Here is a 19133-nt window from a genome sequence, read left to right on the forward strand (position 1 = left end):
CCGCAATCCCAAAATCCAGGACGGACCTGGAGCCAGCGCGGCTGGCCCGGCCCCTGCGGGAATCCAGGGCTGGGAAAGGCTCCGGGGGCTCCTCGGGGGTCGGGAAAGGCTCCGGGGGCTCCTCGGGGGTCGGGAAAGGCTCCCGGGGCTGCTCCGGAGCTGCCGGGAGCGCCCGCCCCGGGCTCTGTCCTCGCCTGCTCCCCGGAGCTCTCCGCAGTGGAAAATCACCGGGAGCGTCCGTGCCAAACCCTCGGGGCTGGAATGGTCCGGGATGAGCCCGGGATAGATCCGGGACAGGTCCGGAATGAGCCCGGGACGGGTTCGGGATAATCCCGGGGTGGTCCTGGATGGGTCCGGGATAATCCCGGGATGGATCGGGGATGGGTCCGGGATAATCCCGGTGTGGTCCGGGACGGATCCGGGGTGATCCCGGGATGGTCTTTGCCCCGCTGGATCCCGGTGGGAAGCGGCAGGAGCCCGTGGGGAATTCCCCCTTTGGATTCTCCCGCTCGGAGCGGCTCCAGGACGGGGAAATGTCCGAGGAGAGCCGGAGAGATCCAGGCTGGGGAGGGGAAAAAATGAAGAATTCCCTAAAATAATTCCCTAAAAGAATTCCCTGGAATAACTGCCTGGAGGGATTCCCTGGGGCAGGGTCGGCACCTCCGGCCGGGGGAGCCAGGGAAGGTCCCAGGAGCGCTCCGAGCTCGGCTCTGCGGCAGAATTTTACCAAAAACGAGCAAAAATCGCCGCTTTTGGGGCTCGGGGACAACGTGGCACCGCCAGCTCCAGCCCGGGGGGAGCGACTCCCGCGGCTCTTCCCGACCTTTGGAATCCCGGCCGCGCCTTTCCATTCCTGGCCGCTTTTAATTAAAAACTACCAAAAAAACGCCGAGCTCCGCCGGGGTTTGGCCGTGCCCGCGTTCCCCGGGCGGGCCCGGTGCCCCGAGGGCGCTGCCCCGGTATTTTTATCTCGGCGGCTCCTGCGGCCCCCGCGATAGCGGCGGAGCCCGGGCGGGGCTGCCCTGGCACTGCCACCCTGCAATTGCCCGTCCCGGCTCCCAAAATTAGCGCGGGGACCCCGCCCGCTGCGGCCGGGCCGGGCCGGGCACGGAGCGCGCCCGCCGGACCCCCCCGCCCGTCCCCGCCGCTATTTTGGGGACAATTCGGGCGTTTTTCTCACTCGGAGCTTCGGCGCCGCTCGCGGCTCCGGGGACAGAACCCCCCCCGCAAACGGCTTCGTTACACAACCCCGGAGCGGTTACCGGGGGGGGAAACCGGGGTTTTGTTGGTTTTTCCCGATTTGGCAACTTTTGGCAGCGGGGCGGGGGCGGAGGGACCCGAGCGGGGCGCTCCCCCCGCCCCTCGGAAAGGGGGCGCGGCCTAGGCTGGCCACGCCCCTCCGCGGTGGGGAAGCTGCGCCGCCATTGGCTGCGCGGGCGATGACGTCGGCGCACTGCGGCGGCTCCGCGCGGCCCCGGTGGCGTCGCTTTAAAGGGGCCGCGCTCGCGGCAGCGCCGGCGGCGGCACCGGCCCCGAACCGGCCCCGGAGCGGCTCCGAACCGGCCCCGGAGCGGCGCCGAGCCCGGGCTGCCCCCGCGCCGCCCCCGCACACTCCGGCACCGGGGCGGGCCGGGCGCTCCCGGCAGGTTCCGACCCGGTAAGGAGGCGAGAGGCGGCACCGCGGCGGTACCGGGAGATGCCGGATCCGCAACGGCTGCTGCCGGTACCGGCAGGTTTCCCCCCGGTTGGACCCTGCCGGTATCGGATGGTGCCGGTACCGGGGGTCTCCACCCGGGGGGATCCTGCCGGGAGCCGAGCGGATGGTGCCGGTACCGGGGGGTGCCAATACGGTTGGACCCTGCCGGTACCGGGGCGGCTCCTGCCGGTACAGGGGGGTCCTGATTCTGTTGGACCCTGCCGTGACTGGGGCGGATGGTGGCGGTACCGGGGCAGTCCCTACCCGGTTGGACTCTGCCGGTACCGCTGCGGCTGCTGCCGGTACCGGGAGGTGCTACCCGGGCACGGAGCGGCCGCGATTCAGCCCCGCCGGTACCGGGAGGAGCCGCGGAGCTCGGGGAGGGGCTGTACCGGTACCGGAGCCGCAGCTGCTGCCCGGTGGCACCGGGCGAGAGGCGGGATCCGGGATCCGGGGCTGGATCCCCCGAACCGCCGCGTTCCGGAGCCGAACCGGGGCTGCGGTAACGCCGCGGATTCCCGGCAGGAAAAACAAACACCGGGAAAAGCCGGAGCAGCCCCGTCACCCGAGGTGACCCGGAGCCCTCTGCCCGTGCCCGGGAACTCGGGGGGAAAGCGGAGCCCGGGAAGGAACGAGGGGACCCCGGGGCCGGCGGGACCCGCTCCGAGCTCTCCTTAACGGGGATTCCCGTTAATTCCCGCATTTTCTCCTCTTTCGGGAGCCGGGTGGAGTTTAATTCCAGCGGCGGCGGGATCGTGTCCCGGTCCCGGTTCTCCCCTCGCTCGGTTTCCCGGGAATTCTGTCCCGGCGCTGGAATTCGCTCCAGGGCAGAGGTTGGGTTTGAGATCGTTAAAAACCGGAATATTCCACGCACCAAAATCGGCTTTGGGGTTAAAAACCTCCAGATCGGGCACGGTTGAGGAGCGTCGGGGGCAGAAGCGCCGCTGCCCCGGGAATGCTCCCGGTGTCCCGGCACTTCCCGGCTCCGGGAGCGGTTCCCGGTGTCCCGGCACTTCCCGGCTCCGGGAGCGGCTCCCGGTGTCCCGGCACTTCCCGGCTCCGGGAATGCTCCCGGTGTCCCGGCACTTCCCGGCTCCGGGAGCGGCTCCCGGTGTCCCGGCACTTCCCGGCTCCGGGAGCGGCTCCCGGTCGCGGCTCCCCGCGGCCGCTCCTCTCCGGTGCCGGGGCGGGACCGGGCGCGGCGGGGCCGATTTCGGGGAACCCGCGGGCACCGGGAGGGCGCGGGCGGCTCCGGCCCCTCCTCGCTCGGCTCTGGGGTCAGAGATCCCCAAAACCCCGAAATCCGGGACACAAACCGCGCCGGGAAGCGATTCCCGGCATTTCCCCGGCGTTTTCCCACCCTCAGCCCAGACTCGGGGAGTTACAAACCTTTATCCCTGAGCGATTGTCCCGTGAATTTCCCGTCCCCCCGGCTGCGCTTTTTTGGGGAAAACGCGGCTGCTTCGCTTCCCAAGGGAGCCCCTTTAATTGCGGGAAGGCGCTCGCGGCTGCCCCATCCCGCACCAAAATTCGGGATCGGCTCCGGCCGGGATTTCCCTTCCCTCTGCCCCATCCCGCACCAAAATCTGGGATCTGCTCCGGCCGGGATTTCCCTTCCCTCTGTCCCATCCCGCACCAAAATCTGGGATCGGCTCCCTCCAGGATTTCCCTTCCCGCTGCCCCATCCCGCACCAAAATCTGGGATCTGCTCCGGCCGGGATTTCCCTTCTCTCTGCCCCATCCCGCACCAAAATCTGGGATCCGCTCCCTCGGGGATTTCCCTTCTCTCTGCCCCATCCCGCACCAAAATTTGGGATCGGCTCCCTCCGGGATTTCCCTTCCCGCTGCCCCATCCCGCACCAAAATTCGGGATCCGCTCCCTCAAGGATTTCCCTTCTCTCTGCCCCATCCCGCACCAAAATCTGGGATCGGCTCCGGCCGGGATTTCCCTTCTCTCTGCCCCATCCCGCACCAAAATTCGGGATCCGCTCCCTCCAGGATTTCTCTTCTCTCTGCCCCATCCCGCACCAAAATCTGGGATCGGCTCCGGCCGGGATTTCCCTTCTCTCTGCCCCATCCCGCACCAAAATCTGGGATCGGCTCCCTCCAGGATTTCCCTTCCCGCTGCCCCATCCCGCACCAAAATTCGGGATCCGCTCCCTCCAGGATTTCCCTTCTCTCTGCCCCATCCCGCACCAAAATTTGGGATCGGCTCCCGCCGGGATTTCCCTTCCCGCCGCCCCCAGGCCCGGCTGGGTGTGTCCGTCCGTCCGTGCCTTCGCTCAGCTCCGTCAGATTTCCCAAATTGTTTTTTCCCCTCCCGCGGGAGCGGGACCAGGGGAGGAGCTGCGAATCGCTTTATTGGGGTGGGATTTCCCTTCCCGTATCCCGAGGATTTGGGGTTTTTTTGGGATGCCAGGAGCCCCCCCCCCAGCCCTCAGAGGATTTCAATCCCGAAATTCCCACCTGGAACTCAATCCCCAAACAACGCTGGCTCCGCTTCTGGGGCCTGTTTTGATCCCATTCATCGCGGGTTTGGGGCAGGTTTGGGGCCGGGTTTGGGACAGGTTTGGGGCCGGTTTTAGGACAGGTTTGGGGCAGGTTTGGGGCCGGTTTTGGGGCAGGTTTGGGGCAGGTTTGGGGCTGGGTTTGGGGCAGGTTTGGGGCTGGGTTTGGGGCAGGTTTGGGGCCGGTTTTAGGACAGGTTTGGGGCCGGTTTTAGGACAGGTTTGGGACAGGTTTGGGGCAGGTTTGGGGCTGGGTTTGGGGCCGATTTTGGGGCAGGTTTGGGCCCGGTTTTGGGGTGGTTTTAGGGCCGGTTTTGGGGCCGTTTTTTGGGGGAGCAGCTCCTGCAGCCGCATCTGGGGATGCTCCGAGCTCTTGCCCCAGAAATCCCACGGGAGCCGCCCCGGGGGCTCTGCCCTGCCCGGGCACGTGGGGACACCGGGACAGGGGGACACCGGGACAGGGGGACACCGGGACAGGAGGACACCGGGATGGGGGGACACGGGGACAGGGGGACACCGGGACAGGGGGGCTCAGGTTGATTTTTCCCGGGATTTGGAGTGGCGGGGCCGCTGCCGGGAGAGCCGGGACGGGGGGTGGGAATTGCTGCGGGAGCGGGGCTGAAATCCGGGCTGGTCCTGGTGGCTCCCGGAGCTCGGGATGAGCCCGAAGGGTCCCGGGGGGCTCTGGCCCGGCCGGGGTCGGGTTTTGATGCCCAGGAGGGTCCGGGGTGCCCCAGGGGCTCTGTCTGGCCTCGCCCACCCCAAAACCCCAAGTTCTGCCCCTGGAGCTTTTCCCACCCCACAAACCCCAACCCCTCGGGCCCAGAGGAATTTTTGGGGGCAGTTTCACTCCCCGTGCCCACGCTGCCCCCACCCCGGTGTCCCCAGTGTCCCCAGGGCTCTTTCCGTGCCTCCCAGCACCACAGACTCTCCCTGAGGCTTCATCCCAAATTATTTCCTCGCTGCTGGCAGTGACCAAAATTCCAGCTCCTCTTTCCCGTTTAATCCCTTTTTTTTTTCCATCTCTCCCGCTTTGGAAGCCGCTCCCAGCCTGGCTGTGGCGTTGTTCGGCTCCAGATTCTGCCTGCAAATAAACCCTCCACTTCTGACGGCTTTTTTTAGCAAGTAAACACCCAGCGTGTGGTTCCAGGCCTCACCAAAAAAAAAAAAAAAAAGGGATTTTTCCACAATTTCCAGCCCAGGTTCCACCCCCGGGCTCCGGAGCCGCAGGGTTTTTATTCCAGCCGAGTCACGGATCGGGTTTGTGCCCAAAATAGCCGCGAGCCGGGCTCGGATCCAGCCCAATCCCCCCAGATCACCTTCCTGCGGCCGGGCACAAATCCCCGCCATCCTCCCGGCCCGGCTGAGCCCAATTCCCAGCGGCAATTCCCCAATTTCCAGCCGGCTGAGGGATTTTGGGGAGGTTTCCCCTCTCCGGGGACCACCAGGGGTCGGCAGAATTCCGCCGGAGAATTTCCATCCACAGGAATCACCCTGGAAGAAAATCCTGGGGGTTTGGAGCAGGACCGCTGCTCCCGGTTTGTTTTTTTTTTGTTATTCCCGGGTTTTTTGTTATTCCCGGGTTGTTTTTTTTTCTTTGCTCTCCCCGTTTTTTATTTTTCTGCCGTTCCCTCGCTGTCCTCACGGGGAATCAGGAGGGATCAGCGCCTTTCAAACGGGCTCTGCTCTCCTCCAGTTCCCCCAGCCCGGAACAGAAGCTCCCGAACTCGGGAAAAACCCCCGGGATTCCCGGAATTCCCGGAATTCACGGAATTCCCTCTTTTCTGTGCTCCGCAGCCCTCGGCCCGGGATGGTGCCAGCATGAGGAGGTGCTGCCAGGGCGTGGGGCTGCCATGCCTGTTTAAGGTCAGTGCCACTGTCCCTGCCCCAGGTCACCTCTGTCACCTCCCCAGCCCCGGGCAGGGCGGGTCGGGTCCCCGAATTCCAGAATTCCACCCTGGAGCGGCCGGGAAGGGCTGAGGGGAGCGGGGGGTGCCAGGCTGGGCGGATTTGGGGTTCGTGGAATGCCCTGGGCTGGGAGGGATCCCCCAGGACAGTCCAACCCTGCAGGACCCCCCAAAATCCCACCCTGGGCATCCCTGGGGGCATCGCCGGGGAGCTGTGCCAGGGCTTGTGCCACCCTCGGGGGGAGGAACTCGTCCCTAAAACCGCACCTGACACCCCTGGGCTGTCACCCCCTGTCCCAGAGGTGGCACAGGAGCAGGCTGTCCTGTCCCCCCTGTCCCAGCTGTTCCCCCCTGTCCCAGTTGTCCCCCCCTGTCCCAGAAATGGCACAGGAGGACCAGGCTGTGCTGTCACCCCCTGTCCTAGCTGTCCCCTCTTGTCCCCCCTGTCCCCTCCTGTCCCCCCTGTCCCAGCTGTCCCCCTGTCCCAGAGGTGGCACAGGACCAGGCTGTGCTGTCACCCCCTGTCCTAGCTGTCCCCTCCTGTCCCAGCTGTCCCCTCCTGTCCCCCCTGTCCCCTCCTGTTTCCCCTGTCCCAGCTGTCCCCCTGTCCCAGAGGTGGCACAGGAGGACCAGGCTGTGCTGTCACCCCCTGTCCCAGCTGTCCCCCCCTGTCCCAGCTGTCCCCCTGTCCCCTCTGTCCCAGCTGTCCCAGAGGTGACACAGGAGGACCAGGCTGTGCTGTCCCCCTGTCCCAGCTGTCCCCCCCTGTCCCAGAGGTGACACAGGAGCAGGCTGGGCTGTCCCCCTGTCCCAGCTGTCCCCCTGTCCCAGAGGTGACACGGGAGGACCAGGCTGTGCTGTCCCCCCTGTCCCAGCTGTCCCCCTGTCCCAGCTGTCCCCCTGTCCCAGAGGTGACACGGGAGGACCAGGCTGTCCTGTCCCCCCTGTCCCAGCTGTCCCCCCTGTCCCAGAGGTGACACAGGAGGACCAGGCTGTGCTGTCCCCCCTGTCCTAGCTGTCCCCTCCTGTCCCCCCTGTCCCCTCCTGTCCCCCCTGTCCCAGCTGTCCCCCTGTCCCAGAGGTGGCACAGGACCAGGCTGTGCTGTCCCCCCTGTCCCAGCTGTCCCCCCCTGTCCCAGCTGTCCCCCTGTCCCCTCTGTCCCAGCTGTCCCAGAGGTGACACAGGAGGACCAGGCTGTGCTGTCCCCCTGTCCCAGCTGTCACCCCCTGTCCCAGCTGTCCCCCCTGTCCCAGAGGTGACACGGGAGGACCAGGCTGTCCTGTCCCCCCTGTCCCAGCTGTCCCCCTGTCCCAGAGGTGACACAGGAGCAGGCTGGGCTGTCCCCCTGTCCCAGCTGTCCCCCTGTCCCAGCTGTCCCCTCCTGTCCCAGAGGTGGCACAGGACCAGGCTGTCCTGTCCCCCCTGTCCCAGAGGTGGCACAGGAGGACCAGGCTGTCCTGTCCCCCTGTCCCAGCTGTCACCCCCTGTCCCAGCTGTCCCCCTGTCCCAGAGGTGGCACAGGAGGACCAGGCTGTCCTGTCCCCCCTGTCCCAGTTGTCCCCCCCTGTCCCAGTTGTCCCCCCCTGTCCCAGAAGTGGCACAGGTGGACTAGGCTGTGCTGTCCCCCCTGTCCCAGCTGTCCCCTCCTGTCCCAGCTGTCCCCCTGTCCCAGCTGTCCCCCCCTGTCCCAGAGGCAGCACAGGAGGACCAGGCTGTCCTGTCCCCCCCTGTCCCAGCTGTCCCCCTGTCCCAGCTGTCCCCCTGTCCCAGAGGCGGCACAGGAGGACCAGGCTGTGCTGTCCCCCCTGTCCCAGCTGTCCCCCTGTCCCAGAGGTGACACAGGAGCAGGCTGTGCTGTCCCCCCTGTCCCAGCTGTCCCCCTGTCCCAGAGGTGACACGGGAGGACCAGGCTGTCCTGTCCCCCCTGTCCCAGCTGTCCCCCCCTGTCCCAGCCCAGCTGGGCCGGGTCAGAGGCCGCCCCCGCCCTCGCTGATCCCGGAGCTCTTTGCCAAGGCCGGAAATTCCCGGATCCCAGGGCCGCTGTCCCCTCCCGGCACGGTGACCTCCGGCCCGGATTAGCCCGGCCCGGCCCGGCACGGCACGGCACGGCACGGCGATCCCTTCACGGGCAGGATGAGGCTTTAGGGCCGGATTAACCCCTTCCGGCCCGGGGGTGGCCACCAGGTCCCGGTGCCAGCGGGGTCTGTCCTCCCTGGCAGGGACTGGGAACGGCCGGTGCCACCAAGCCCCAGTAACAGCGGGGTCTGTCTGTCTGTCTGTCTGTCCCACACCCCAGTAACAGCGGGGTCTGTCTGTCTGTCTGTCTGTCCCATACCCCAGTAACAGCGGGGTCTGTCTGTCTGTCTGTCCCATACCCCAGCAACAGCAGGGTCTGTCTGTCTGTCTGTCTGTCTGTCCTACACCCCAGTAACAGCGGGGTCTGTCTGTCTGTCTGTCCCATACCCCAGCAACAGCAGGGTCTGTCTGTCTGTCTGTCTGTCCTGCACTCACTGACAGCGGGGTCTGTCTGTCTGTTCCACACCCCAGCAACAGCGGGTTCTGTCTGTCTGTCTGTCCCACACCCCAGTAACAGCGGGGTCTGTCTGTCTGTCTGTCCCACACCCCAGTAACAGCGGGGTCTGTCTGTCTGTCTGTCTGTCCCACACCTCAGTAAGGGCGGGGTCTGTCCCAATAACAGTGGGGGGGTCTGTCCGTCCCACACCCCAATGACAGTGGGGTCTGTCCATCCCACACCCCGTAGATATTGGGGTCTGTCTGTCCATCCCACACCCCAATGACAGCGCTGTCTGTCTGTCCATCCCACACCCCAGTGACACCACGGTCTGTCTGTCCATCCCACACCCTGTAGATATTGGGGTTTGTCTGTCCATCCCACACCCCAATGACACCGGTGTCTGTCTGTCCATCCCACACCCCAATGACACCGGTGTCTGTCTGTCCATCCCACACCCCATAGACAGCGGGGTCTGTCCAATACCCCAGTGACACCAGGGTCTGTCCATCCAACGCCACAATAAAACCAGGGTCTGTCTGTCCATCCCACACCCCAATTACAGTGGGGTCTGTCTGTCCATCCCACACCCATAGATATTGGGGTCTGTCTGTCCATCCCACACCCCATAGACAGCGGGGTCTGTCCATCCCACACCCATAGATATTGGGGTCTGTCTGTCCATCCCACACCCCGTAGATATTGGGGTCTGTCTGTCCATCCCACACCCCAATGACAGCAGGGTCTGTCCAATACCCCAGTGACACCAGGGTCTGTCCATCCAACGCCACAATAAAACCAGGGTCTGTCTGTCCATCCCACACCCCAATTACAGTGGGGTCTGTCTGTCCATCCCACACCCCAATTACAGTGGGGTCTGTCTGTCCATCCCACACCCCAATGACACCGCCGTCTGTCCCACACCCCAATGACACCGCCGTCTGTCCGTCTGTCCCCCGCAGGGCGTGGGCATGTCCGGCCCTCGTCCGCCCCGCTTCCTGCTGGTGTTTGACTTCGACGAGACCATCGTGGACGAGAACAGCGACGACTCGGTGCTGCGGGGCCGGGCGCTGCCGGAGCCGCTGCGCCAGAGCCCCGGCGGCAGCTACAACGAGCACATGCAGCGCGTGCTGGCCTTCCTGGGCGAGCAGGGCGTGCGCCCCGCCGAGCTCCGGGCCGTCTACGAGAACATCCCGCTGTCCCCCGGCATGGCCGAGCTCTTCCAGCTCCTCTCCAAGCACCAGGAGCTCTTCGAGCTGGTGCTCATCTCCGACGCCAACACCTTCGGCGTCGAGGCCAAGCTGCGCGCGGCCGGCGCCCGCTCGCTCTTCCGCAAGGTCTTCAGCAACCCGGCCAGCTTCGACCGGCGCGGCGTGCTGACGCTGGGGCCCTACCACAGCCACAAGTGCCCGCAGTGCCCGGCCAACATGTGCAAGAGGAAGATCCTGGGCGAGTACCTGGCGGAGCGGGCGCGCGAGGACGTGGAGTTCCAGCGCGTCTTCTACGTGGGCGACGGCGCCAACGATTTCTGCCCCGCCGGGACTCTGACGGCGGCGGACGTGGCGTTCCCCAGGAAGGGCTACCCCATGCACAGGCTGATCCAGGAGAGCCAGGAGAAGCAGCCCGGGGCGTTCCAGGCCGCCGTGGTGCCCTGGGAGTCGGCGGTGGAGGTGGCGCGGTACCTGCAGGAGCTGCTGCGCGCCAAGTGCTGAGGGAGGCGGCGGCGCCGGCCCCGGCCCCGCTCCCGGGATGTTCCTCTGCCTCTCCCGGCTCCGTTCCTGGCCACCGAAGCGCTTTCCGCAGGCCCCCGGGTCTGCCCGGCCACGGAGCCACGGCCACGGCCGGCCCCCGCGCCCTTTGCCCGCCTGACGGGGATTTCTGGGGGAGTTTTGCTTCCTTTCGCTTTTGACCTCGAAAGAGAATTCCTAAAAATCCAGCACCGGCTCCCCGCGGGCTGGGCACGTCCTTGCTCCTGCCGTCCTCCCGCTGGCCTGCCTGGCCCTGGGCTCCTGATCCCACCGGGAATTCTGGCTGGGAAATCCCTGCTCCTGATCCCACCGGGAATTCCGGCTGGGAAATCCCTGCTCCTGATCCCACTGGGAATTCTGCCTGGGAAATCCCTGCTCCTGATCCCACTGGGAATTCTGGCTGGGAAATCCCTGCTCGCTGGGCTCCTGATCCCACTGGGAATTCCGGCTGGGAAATCCCTGCCCCCACACCCCCCCCCAAGCCTTGCTCTGGGGTTCACTGTCCCCGGGGGTTCATCCTCGGGACAAACCGAGCCGGGAGCGCCGGGAGAGCTCTGGGAAGGGGCAGAGCCTCTCCTGATCCCGCCCGGGCACAGGAGCCGCAGCCCCGGGGGAGCCGGGCCCGGCCTCGCCCCCGCCCCTCCCAGCCCTGCTCCTCTCCCGGTGTCCCCGCGGTGTCCCCGCGGTGTCCCCGCGGTGTCCCCGCGGTGTCCCCGCGGTGTCCCCGCGGTGTCCCCGCGGTGTCCCCTGGGCCCTTTCCTGGATCGTGCGGGGCCCCTCCTACCCCAGGGAGGGTCGAATCCCCCTGAGCTGGGCACCTGCCAGGTGCCACAATCCCCCCGGGGGACACTTCTGGCACCGGGTCCCCCGAGGGCAAACCCCACCCCCAACCGTGTCCCCCTCCCCACGGCAGTGTTAATTAATTACCCCTTCTAATTGCACTCTGCAGACCTCCAGCAGCCGCGGCTCTCTGGGGTTGGCTCCCCCTGGATTTATCCCGGGTTTATCCCGGGTTTATCCACAGCCTTACCGGCCCCCGAGGGCGGCCCCGGCTCCCCCAAAGCTCGGAACCCCAAAACCCGGCGGGAAATAACCAAAGCAGCCCCGAGCGCTTCCTCCTCCGCGCCGCCCCAAACCTTGGGCTGTGCGGAGCTCAAAGCCATGGAATTAAAACACAAATCTGTGGGAGACGGACAGAGCTCTGTATTGCAGACAGACAGACAGACAGACAGACAGACAGACAGACAGATCCAGCCTGGCTGGGAGGCAGCTCCGGGCTGCACCCGGGGGGCTCCTGCTCCTCGGGCCCTGGGGGTGGGGGGGTGGCGATGGAGCAGCAGGGTGGGGCAGGGTGGGGCAGGGGATGGCAGGGGACAGGCAGGGGATGGGCAGGGGATGGTAGGGGACAAGCAGGGGATGGCAGGGGATGGGCAGGGGATGGCAGGGGACGGGCAGGGGACGGGCAGGGGACAAGCAGGGGATGGCAGGGGATGGAGAGGGGACAGGCAGGGGACAAGCATGGGACAAGGAGGGGATGGCAGGGGACAGGCAGGGGACACTCTGGGGAGGGGTTTTGGGGCTGGAACATCCCTGGAGCCCACGGGGACAGCGAGCTCTGCTCCGTGCCCAGGGTCCAGTTCTGGGCTGGGATCCAGGGTTGGGATCCAGGGCTGGGATCCAGGGTTGGGATCCAGGGTTGGGATCCAGAGCTGGGATGCAGGGCTGGGATCCAGGGTTGGGATCCAGGGCTGCCCCCCAGCTCCTGCCCTGATGCGTTCCCAGCTCCGTGTCCTCGGTGTCCTCCTGCCTCGGGTCGGGGAGTGGGGCCACCACTGGGGGACAGGGACACGCACATGGAGCCACTGCTGGGGGACAGGGACACGCACATGGAGCCACTGCTGGGGGACAGGGACACGCACGGAGCCACTGCTGGGGGACAGGGACACGCACATGGAGCCATTTCTGGGGGACAGGGACACGCACATGGAGCCACTGCTGGGGGACAGGGACACACAGGGAGCCATTGCTGGGGGACAGGGACACACACATGGAGCCACCACAGCAAGATGGGGACACGCATGGAGCCATTGCTGGGAGACAGGGACACGCACATGGGACCCCCTGTGCCTCTCCCCAGGGGGTTTGGGACCCCCTGTGCCTCTCCCCAGGAGCTTTGGGACCCCCTGTGCCTCTCCCCAGGGGGTTTGGGACCCCCTGTACCTTCCTACAGGTAGCTCTGCGGGGCCCACGGGGGGTCCTCTGCGGCTGGTGGCGGTGGCAGGGCCAGGTCCCCAAAGTCAGGCACAGCTGAGGGTGGCGGCGGCAGCTCGAGGTCCTCGGGGGCTGCGGAAACCCCAGAAGGGGTCAGGGATGGAGGGTGGGGGATGGAGGGTGAGGGATGGAGGGTCAGGGATGGAGAGTGAGGGATGGAGGGTGAGGGATGGAGGGGTCAGGGATGGAGGGGTCAGGGATGGAGGGGTCAGGGATGGAGAGTGAGGGATGGAGGGTGAGGGATGGAGGGTCAGGGATGGAGGGTGAGGGATGGAGGGGTCAGGGATGGAGGGGTCAGGGATGGAGGGGTCAGGGATGGAGGGTGAGGGATGGAGGGTGAGGGATGGAGAGTGAGGGATGGAGGGTCAGGGATGGAGGGTCAGGGATGGAGGGTGAGGGGTGGAGGGTGAGGGATGGAGGGTCAGGGATGGAGGGTCAGGGATGGAGGGTGAGGGGTGGAGGGTGAGGGATGGAGGGTCAGGGATGGAGGGTGAGGGATGGAGAGTGAGGGATGGAGGGGGAGGGATGGAGGGGGAGGGGTGGAGGGTCAGGGGTGGAGGGTGAGGGATGGAGGGTGAGGGATGGAGGGTCAGGGATGGAGGGTGAGGGATGAGGGGCTCACCACCCCCTGGAAGGGATGGGGACAGGTCCCACGCTGCCCCCCGTGCCTCTGTCACCCCCCTGGAGCACTGAGCACTCACCTGGGGGCGGGAGCTCCGGTGGGGGCACGGCCAGGTCCCCAGGGGGAGGTGGCAGCAGGTCCCCAGGGGGAGGTGGCAGCAGGTCCCCAGGGGGAGGTGGCAGCAGGTCCCCAGGGAGGGGTGGCGGAGGGGGGATGGCAGTGGCAGGAGGGGGTGGCTCTGGAGGGGACGGTGCCAGCAGGGGTGGCCCTGGCAGTGGTGGCGGGGCTGGAATTCCATCCGCAGGAGCTGCCGGGGTCCCGCCGGAGCTGGGGGGAGGGGAGGAGCAGCAGTGTCAGGGTGGGGGTCCCCGTGTCCCCACCCTGAGCACAGACAGTGTCCCGTGCCAGGAGAAGGTGGCACCGCGTGGCACGAGACTCCGCAGCTGTGCCAACCCTTCCCCGTGCCAGGCCCCATTTCCCATCATTCCCACCTTTTCCTGTATTTCCCATCTTTTCCTGTATTTCCCATCTTTCCCACCTTTTTTCATATTTCCCATCATTCCCACCTTTTCCTGTATTTCCCATCTTTTCCCATATTTCCCATCTTTCCCATGATTCCCATGATTTCCCATCTTTCCCATCTTTCCCATCACTCCCACCTTTTCCCGTATTTCCCATCATTCCCACCTTTTCCCATATCACCCATCTTTCCCATCATTCCCATCTTTCCCCATCTTTCCCATCATTTCCCATCTTTTCCCATCTTTCCCATCATTCCCACCTTTTCCCATCTTTCCCATGATTTCCCACCTTTCCCATCATTCCCACCTTTTCCCATCTTTCCCATGATTTCCCATCATCCCCACCTTTTCCCACCTTTCCCATCATCCCCACCTTTTCCCACCTTTCCCATCATTTCCACCTTTTCCCATCTTTTCCCACCTTTCCCATCATTCCCACCTTTTTCCACCTTTCCCCACCGTCCCCCCTCTCCCCTGCCCGGCACACCAGCCCAGCCCGGGCAGCCGATCCCCCAAATCGCCGTTTTTCCCCCCAAATCCCGAGGGTACCTGGGGGGCAGCGGGGAGGAGCCGCAGGAGCCGCCCAGGAGCTTCCCCGCGGGAACCACGGGCGGCTGCACCGGCTCGGGAACGCGGCTGCTCCTCCTGCGGGGCCGGAGCCGGGGGTCACTGGGGTCACTGGGATCACTGGGGTCACTGGGATCCATGGGATCCGTGGGATCCGTGGGATGGGATCAGTAGGATCAATGTGATCAATGAGATAATGGGATCAATGGGATCAGTGGGATCAATTGGATCAGTGGGATGGGATCCATGGAATGTTCTCAGTGGGATCAATGGGATTCATGGGATGGAATCAATGGGATCAATGGGATGCATGGGATCAATGGGATGGGATGGGACGGGACGGGTTGGGATCAATGGGATGGGATGGGATCAGTCGGATGGGATCAATGGGATGGGATGGGATCAATGGATGGGATCAATGGGATCAGAGTGTTGGGATGGGATGGGCTGGGATCAATGGGATCAATGGGATGGGATCAATGGGATCAGTGTGTTGGGATGAGATCAATGGATGGGATCAATGGGATCAGTGTGTTGGGATGAGATCAATGGATGGGATCAATGGATGGGATCAATGGGATCCATGGAATCAATGGGATGGGATCAATGGATGGGATCAATGGGATCAATGTGTTGGGATGGGATGGGCTGGGATCAATGGGATCAATGGATGGGATCAATGGGATCAGTGTGTTGGGATGAGATCAATGGATGGGATCAATGGGATCAATGGATGGGATCAATGGATGGGATCAATGGGATCAGAGTGTTGGGATGGGATGGGCTGGGATCAATGGGATCAATGGATGGGATCAATGGGATCAATGTGTTGGGATGAGATGGGCTGGGATCAATGGGATCAATGGATGGGATCAATGGATGGGATCAATGGATGAGATGGGCTGGGATCAATGGGATCAATGGATGGGATCAATGGATGGGATCAATGGGATCAGAGTGTTGGGATGGGATCAATGGATGGGATCAATGGGATCAGTGTGTTGGGATGGGATCAATGGATGGGATCAGTGGATGGGATCAATGGGATCAGAGTGCTGGGATGGGATGGGCTGGGCTCAGTGGGACGGCACGGGAAGGGAAGGGACCCTGACAGACCCCAGGTGCCACCAGCCCTCGGTGACACAGCAGCGCCCGTCTCACCCCAGCGTTCCCGCAGCCTGGGCCGAGGAGCATTTGGTGCTTTTCCGAGCCAGCGTGCCGGTGCGGGACAGCTGCGTGCTGGTGTCCTGCGGCACGGGGACACACGGGGACACGCGTGGGTGCCACCCCTGCCCCGTGACCTCCCCGGGCTGGGACTTTCCCCCCCAGGGGAAGCAGCCCCGGAAGGCGCCGCCGGGGCTGCGGGGGCGGCCCCGAGGCAGCGGCACCGTGGGAACCGCGGCCACGGCGGCACCGCCTGCCCCGAGCCCTCCCGTGGGGGTTTCCGGAGTGGGGGAGGATCCGTGGGGCTCCCAAACCCCTCCCGTGGGGGTTTCCGGAGTGGGGGAGGATCCGTGGGGCTCCCAAACCCCTCCCGTGGGGGTTTTCTGGAGTGGGAAAGGACCCAAGGAGCTGCAAGGCTCTCAAACTCCTCCTGTGGGGTTTTCTTCAGTGGGGGAGGATCTGTGGGGCTCAGAGGCCTCTGAACCCTCCCGTGGGGGTTTCCTGAGGTAGGGAAGGATCTCTGGGGCTGTGAGGCCTCCAAAACCCTTTGGTGGGCACCTTTCAGAGCTGGGAAAGGCTCCGTGGGGCTCTGAGGCTCCCAAACCCCTCCTGTGGGGCTCTGAGGCTCCCAAACCCCTCCTGTGGGGTTTTTTGGAGCTGGGAAAGGCTCCACGGGGCTCTGAGGCTCCCAAATTCCTCCTGTGGGGTTCTGAGGTTCCCAAACCCCTCCTGTGGGGTTTTTTGGAGCTGGGAAAGGCTCCGTGGGTTGCCAAGCCCCCAAAACTGAGCGGGCACGGACAGAACCCACTTGTCCACGGAGGAGGGGTCTGAGCCACCCGTGCACCCCTCAGGGGACATTGGGGACCAAGAAATGCCACCCAAGCCCCCTGTGGGACCCCACCTTGACCCCGTGGCCGACGTGGTCCAGCGCGCTGAAGTTGAGGGGTCTCCTGTAGTAGGGCTCCAGCACGGGGGGCTCCGGGGGGGCCACGACCTTCGGGAGGCTCCGGCAGCTCCTGGCGACGGTCAGCGTGCCGATCTCGCGCCGCGCCACCTTCTCCTTGTGGATGTCCACGCTCTGCCGAGGTGACACCGTCCCCAAAGTGCCATTGCCGGGCTCTCCCCCCTCCCCCCAGGTGCCATCGTCCCTGCCAGCCCTGTGTCCCTGCCGCAGGGCGGGTCCTGCTGTGCCCCACCACAGCCCCAGTGTCACCGAGCTGTCCCAAAGCGGGAATGGGGACGTGGCTCTGCTCAGGGAGGGGACAGGAGGGGCTCAGCCACCCCCCCGAGCTGCTTCCTCAGGGTCCTGTCCCCTCCCGTGGCTACACAGGCTCCAGGTGGCTCCCAGGTGACAGGAAGAGGCTGGGTGGCCACGGGACCCTGCAGCAGTGTCCCCAAGCTCTGGGTGGTCACAGGGCTCTGTGGCAGTGTCCCCAAGCTCGGGGTGGGACAGGGCTCTGCGGCAGTGTCCCCAAGCTCGGGGTGGTCACAGGACCCTGCAGCAGTGTCCCCAAGCTCAGGGTGGTCACAGGGCTCTGTGGCAGTGTCCCCAAGCTCTGGGTGGTCACAGGGCTCTGTGGCAGTGTCCCCAAGCTCAGGGTGGTCACAGGGCTCTGCGGCAGTGTCCCCAGGCTCGGGGTGGCCACGGGACCCTGCAGTAGTGTCCCCAGCTTGGGGTGGGACAGGGCTCTGCAGCAGTGTCCCCAAGCTCAGGGTGGTCACAGGACCTTGCAGCAGTGTCCCCAAGTTTGGGGTGGTCACAGGACTCTGCAGCAGTGTCCCCAAGCCCCGGGAGGACAAGGCCAGGCCCCAGCACGGGGACAGTGTGGCAGCCAGGCCAACGCTCTGAGCTCCCACTCGCAGATTTGGGGACAGTTTGGGACTGGCAGCTGTGACAGGAAAACAACCCCGAGGCCAATTCCTGCCCACCCGGGGCTGGCTCTGCATTCCCAGGGCACAGGGGGTGTCTCCAGCCCCTCGGAGCCGCCCGGAGCCCCTGTCCCCAGCCCACCCCCCGGTCCCCCCTGGTCCCACCTGTGCCACGCAGGTGACATCAGCCTCCACCTGGCGCAGCTGGGCCGCCTGCAGGTCCAGCAGGCGCAGGAAGGCGGTGGCCAGGCTGCTGACCTGGTAGGTGACACTGGCCAGGGACTGCGTGCTCAGAGCCATCGTCTCCTCCAGCGCCTTCCTCTTGTCGCCGGCCTGCAGGGGACAGAGCCGGCCGTGGGACAGAGCCCTCCCCGCCCGGCTCGGCCACCGGAGGAGTTTCCTTCTGCTTTCCAAATGCCTCAGACTTCCCGCCGGTGGGCGGGGGAGTCCAGGGATTCCCCGGGATTCCTGCCGGGAATGATGTCCCGGAGAGCTCCGGAGGTCACCCCGTGCCCGGCCACCCCTGGGGACAGCCAGAGGGGCCACGTGTGGGACAGCCGGGGTGGCAGCGGCCGTGCCGGGGCTCTCGGCTCCCGGAATAGCTCGGCTGGTTTCCCTTCGGTTCTGCCCCGCTGGCTCCGGGCCCTCCGACGGAGGAGCCGCCCCGGGGCCGGCCGGGGCCACAGCGACGGCCCTGGTGGGGACACGGGGACCCCTGCCCGGCAGGGAGGGGCCAGGAGGGGCATTTTCCTTCTGACTCCATCTCCTGAGCTCCTGCCCCCGGCCCTCGGTGGGCCAGGCAGGGAGGAAGAGGAGGAGGACGAAGAGATGAGGATGAGGATGAGGACAGGGGATGCACCAGCAGCGCTTCCCGCCCGCCCTGAGTGTGCAGGCCCCGCCAGGTGCCACCTCCCCGCCCCCGTGACACACACCTGGCCCCAGCCCTCTCCCAAGGCTTCTCCAGCAGCCCCAACCCCCCGGAGAACCCCCCTGCACCCCAAACCCCCGCGGGAGCTGCTGGGGAGCGGGGGAGAAGCCAAGGCACGGCGAGAACCCAGCGGAGGGTGGCAGGGGCAGGCGGGCTGGGAGCCAGCGGGAATGCTCGGGCTCCCGGGGCGCCGCTCCAGCAGCCACCCCGCGGGGCTGGCATCGCCCCCAGCCCGGCCCTGACCTGCAGGTAGTTGCTGTGGCAGTAGTCGGCTACCCGCAGCAGGTTGCCGTGCTGCTCCCGCAGCCGCTGCCGGCCCTCGGGGATGTCGCTGAGCCGCAGCTGCTCCAGCTCCGACATCGCGCCGGCCCCGGCTCGCACTTCCTCCCCTCCGCGCCGTTTTGAAGCCGCTGCCGGTGCTGACGCAGGGCCCGCGGGCGCCGCGGTGTCCCCGTGTCCCCGAGGGGACACCCCGCCCTGCCAGCGACAAGTGGGGGGCCGGCGGGGAGGAAGCCGCGGGGTCCCGGCCGTGGTGGGGACAGCCCCGGGCTGGCGGCGAGGGCAGCGGGGAAGGATGTGAGTCACGGGGAGCCGGGGCTGCAGGTCGGGGAGCGAGCCCAGAAGGGTCCCGACCCCCAGAGGATGCAGACCCCAGAAAGATCCTGACTCCAGCAGGATCCCGACCTCAGAAGGGTCCTGACCCCTAAAGGATGCAGACCCCAGAAGGATCCTGACCCCTAAAGGATGCAGACCCCAGAAGGATCCTGACCCCTAAAGGATGCAGACCCCAGAGGATGCAGACCCCAGAAGGATCCTGGCC

The 19133-nt window shown here is 65.8% G+C and overlaps 2 protein-coding genes across 9 annotated transcripts; one reads left to right on the forward strand and one right to left on the reverse strand.

Moving 5' to 3' along the window:
• The first annotated feature begins 1522 nt into the window (after positions 1-1522).
• PHOSPHO1 (phosphoethanolamine/phosphocholine phosphatase 1) lies at positions 1523-11559 on the forward strand. 2 transcript variants are annotated; one of them, XM_059868966.1, is made up of 3 exons: positions 1523-1657; positions 6001-6069; positions 9586-11559. In XM_059868966.1, the coding sequence occupies exons 2-3, from the start codon at positions 6025-6027 to the stop codon at positions 10333-10335; spliced, it is 795 nt and encodes a 264-aa protein (XP_059724949.1). In that variant the 5' UTR covers positions 1523-1657; positions 6001-6024; the 3' UTR covers positions 10336-11559. The 2 variants fall into 2 exon arrangements, with proteins under 2 accessions (XP_059724949.1, XP_059724951.1); XM_059868968.1 differs by lacking the exon at positions 1523-1657 and adding an exon at positions 4813-5741.
• Positions 11553-19048, reverse strand: ABI3 (ABI family member 3). 7 transcript variants are annotated; one of them, XM_059868960.1, is made up of 8 exons: positions 18557-19048; positions 17551-17718; positions 16418-16594; positions 15514-15599; positions 14335-14430; positions 13344-13591; positions 12592-12714; positions 11553-12269 (listed from the first exon to the last, which is right to left on the reverse strand). In XM_059868960.1, exons 1-7 carry the CDS (start codon positions 18671-18673, stop codon positions 12596-12598), a joined length of 1011 nt encoding a protein of 336 aa, XP_059724943.1. In that variant the 5' UTR covers positions 18674-19048; the 3' UTR covers positions 11553-12269; positions 12592-12595. The 7 variants fall into 7 exon arrangements, with proteins under 7 accessions (XP_059724943.1, XP_059724942.1, XP_059724941.1 ...); XM_059868959.1 differs by having other exon boundaries at positions 11553-12233; positions 18557-19047; XM_059868958.1 differs by having other exon boundaries at positions 11553-12203; positions 18557-19043.
• Positions 19049-19133: the final 85 nt, after the last annotated feature.

This window comes from Haemorhous mexicanus, chromosome 28 (assembly GCF_027477595.1).
Source record: "Haemorhous mexicanus isolate bHaeMex1 chromosome 28, bHaeMex1.pri, whole genome shotgun sequence".
NCBI classification, from domain to species: Eukaryota; Metazoa; Chordata; class Aves; order Passeriformes; family Fringillidae; genus Haemorhous; species Haemorhous mexicanus.

Excerpts from the sequence above, each read along its gene's own strand:
- ABI3 (XM_059868960.1), bottom strand. The coding sequence starts at position 18,673 with ATGTCGGAGCTGGAGCAGCTGCGGCTCAGCGACATCCCCGAGGGCCGG. Across the intron at positions 17,719-18,556 it reads GCCACAGCAACTACCTGCAG|GCCGGCGACAAGAGGAAGGC; the intron begins GTCAGGGCCGGG and ends TGTCCCCTGCAG. Across the intron at positions 16,595-17,550 it reads ATGTCACCTGCGTGGCACAG|AGCGTGGACATCCACAAGGA; the intron begins GTGGGACCAGGG and ends TCACCTCGGCAG.
- PHOSPHO1 (XM_059868966.1), top strand. The coding sequence starts at position 6,025 with ATGAGGAGGTGCTGCCAGGGCGTGGGGCTGCCATGCCTGTTTAAG. Across the intron at positions 6,070-9,585 it reads GGCTGCCATGCCTGTTTAAG|GGCGTGGGCATGTCCGGCCC; the intron begins GTCAGTGCCACT and ends TGTCCCCCGCAG.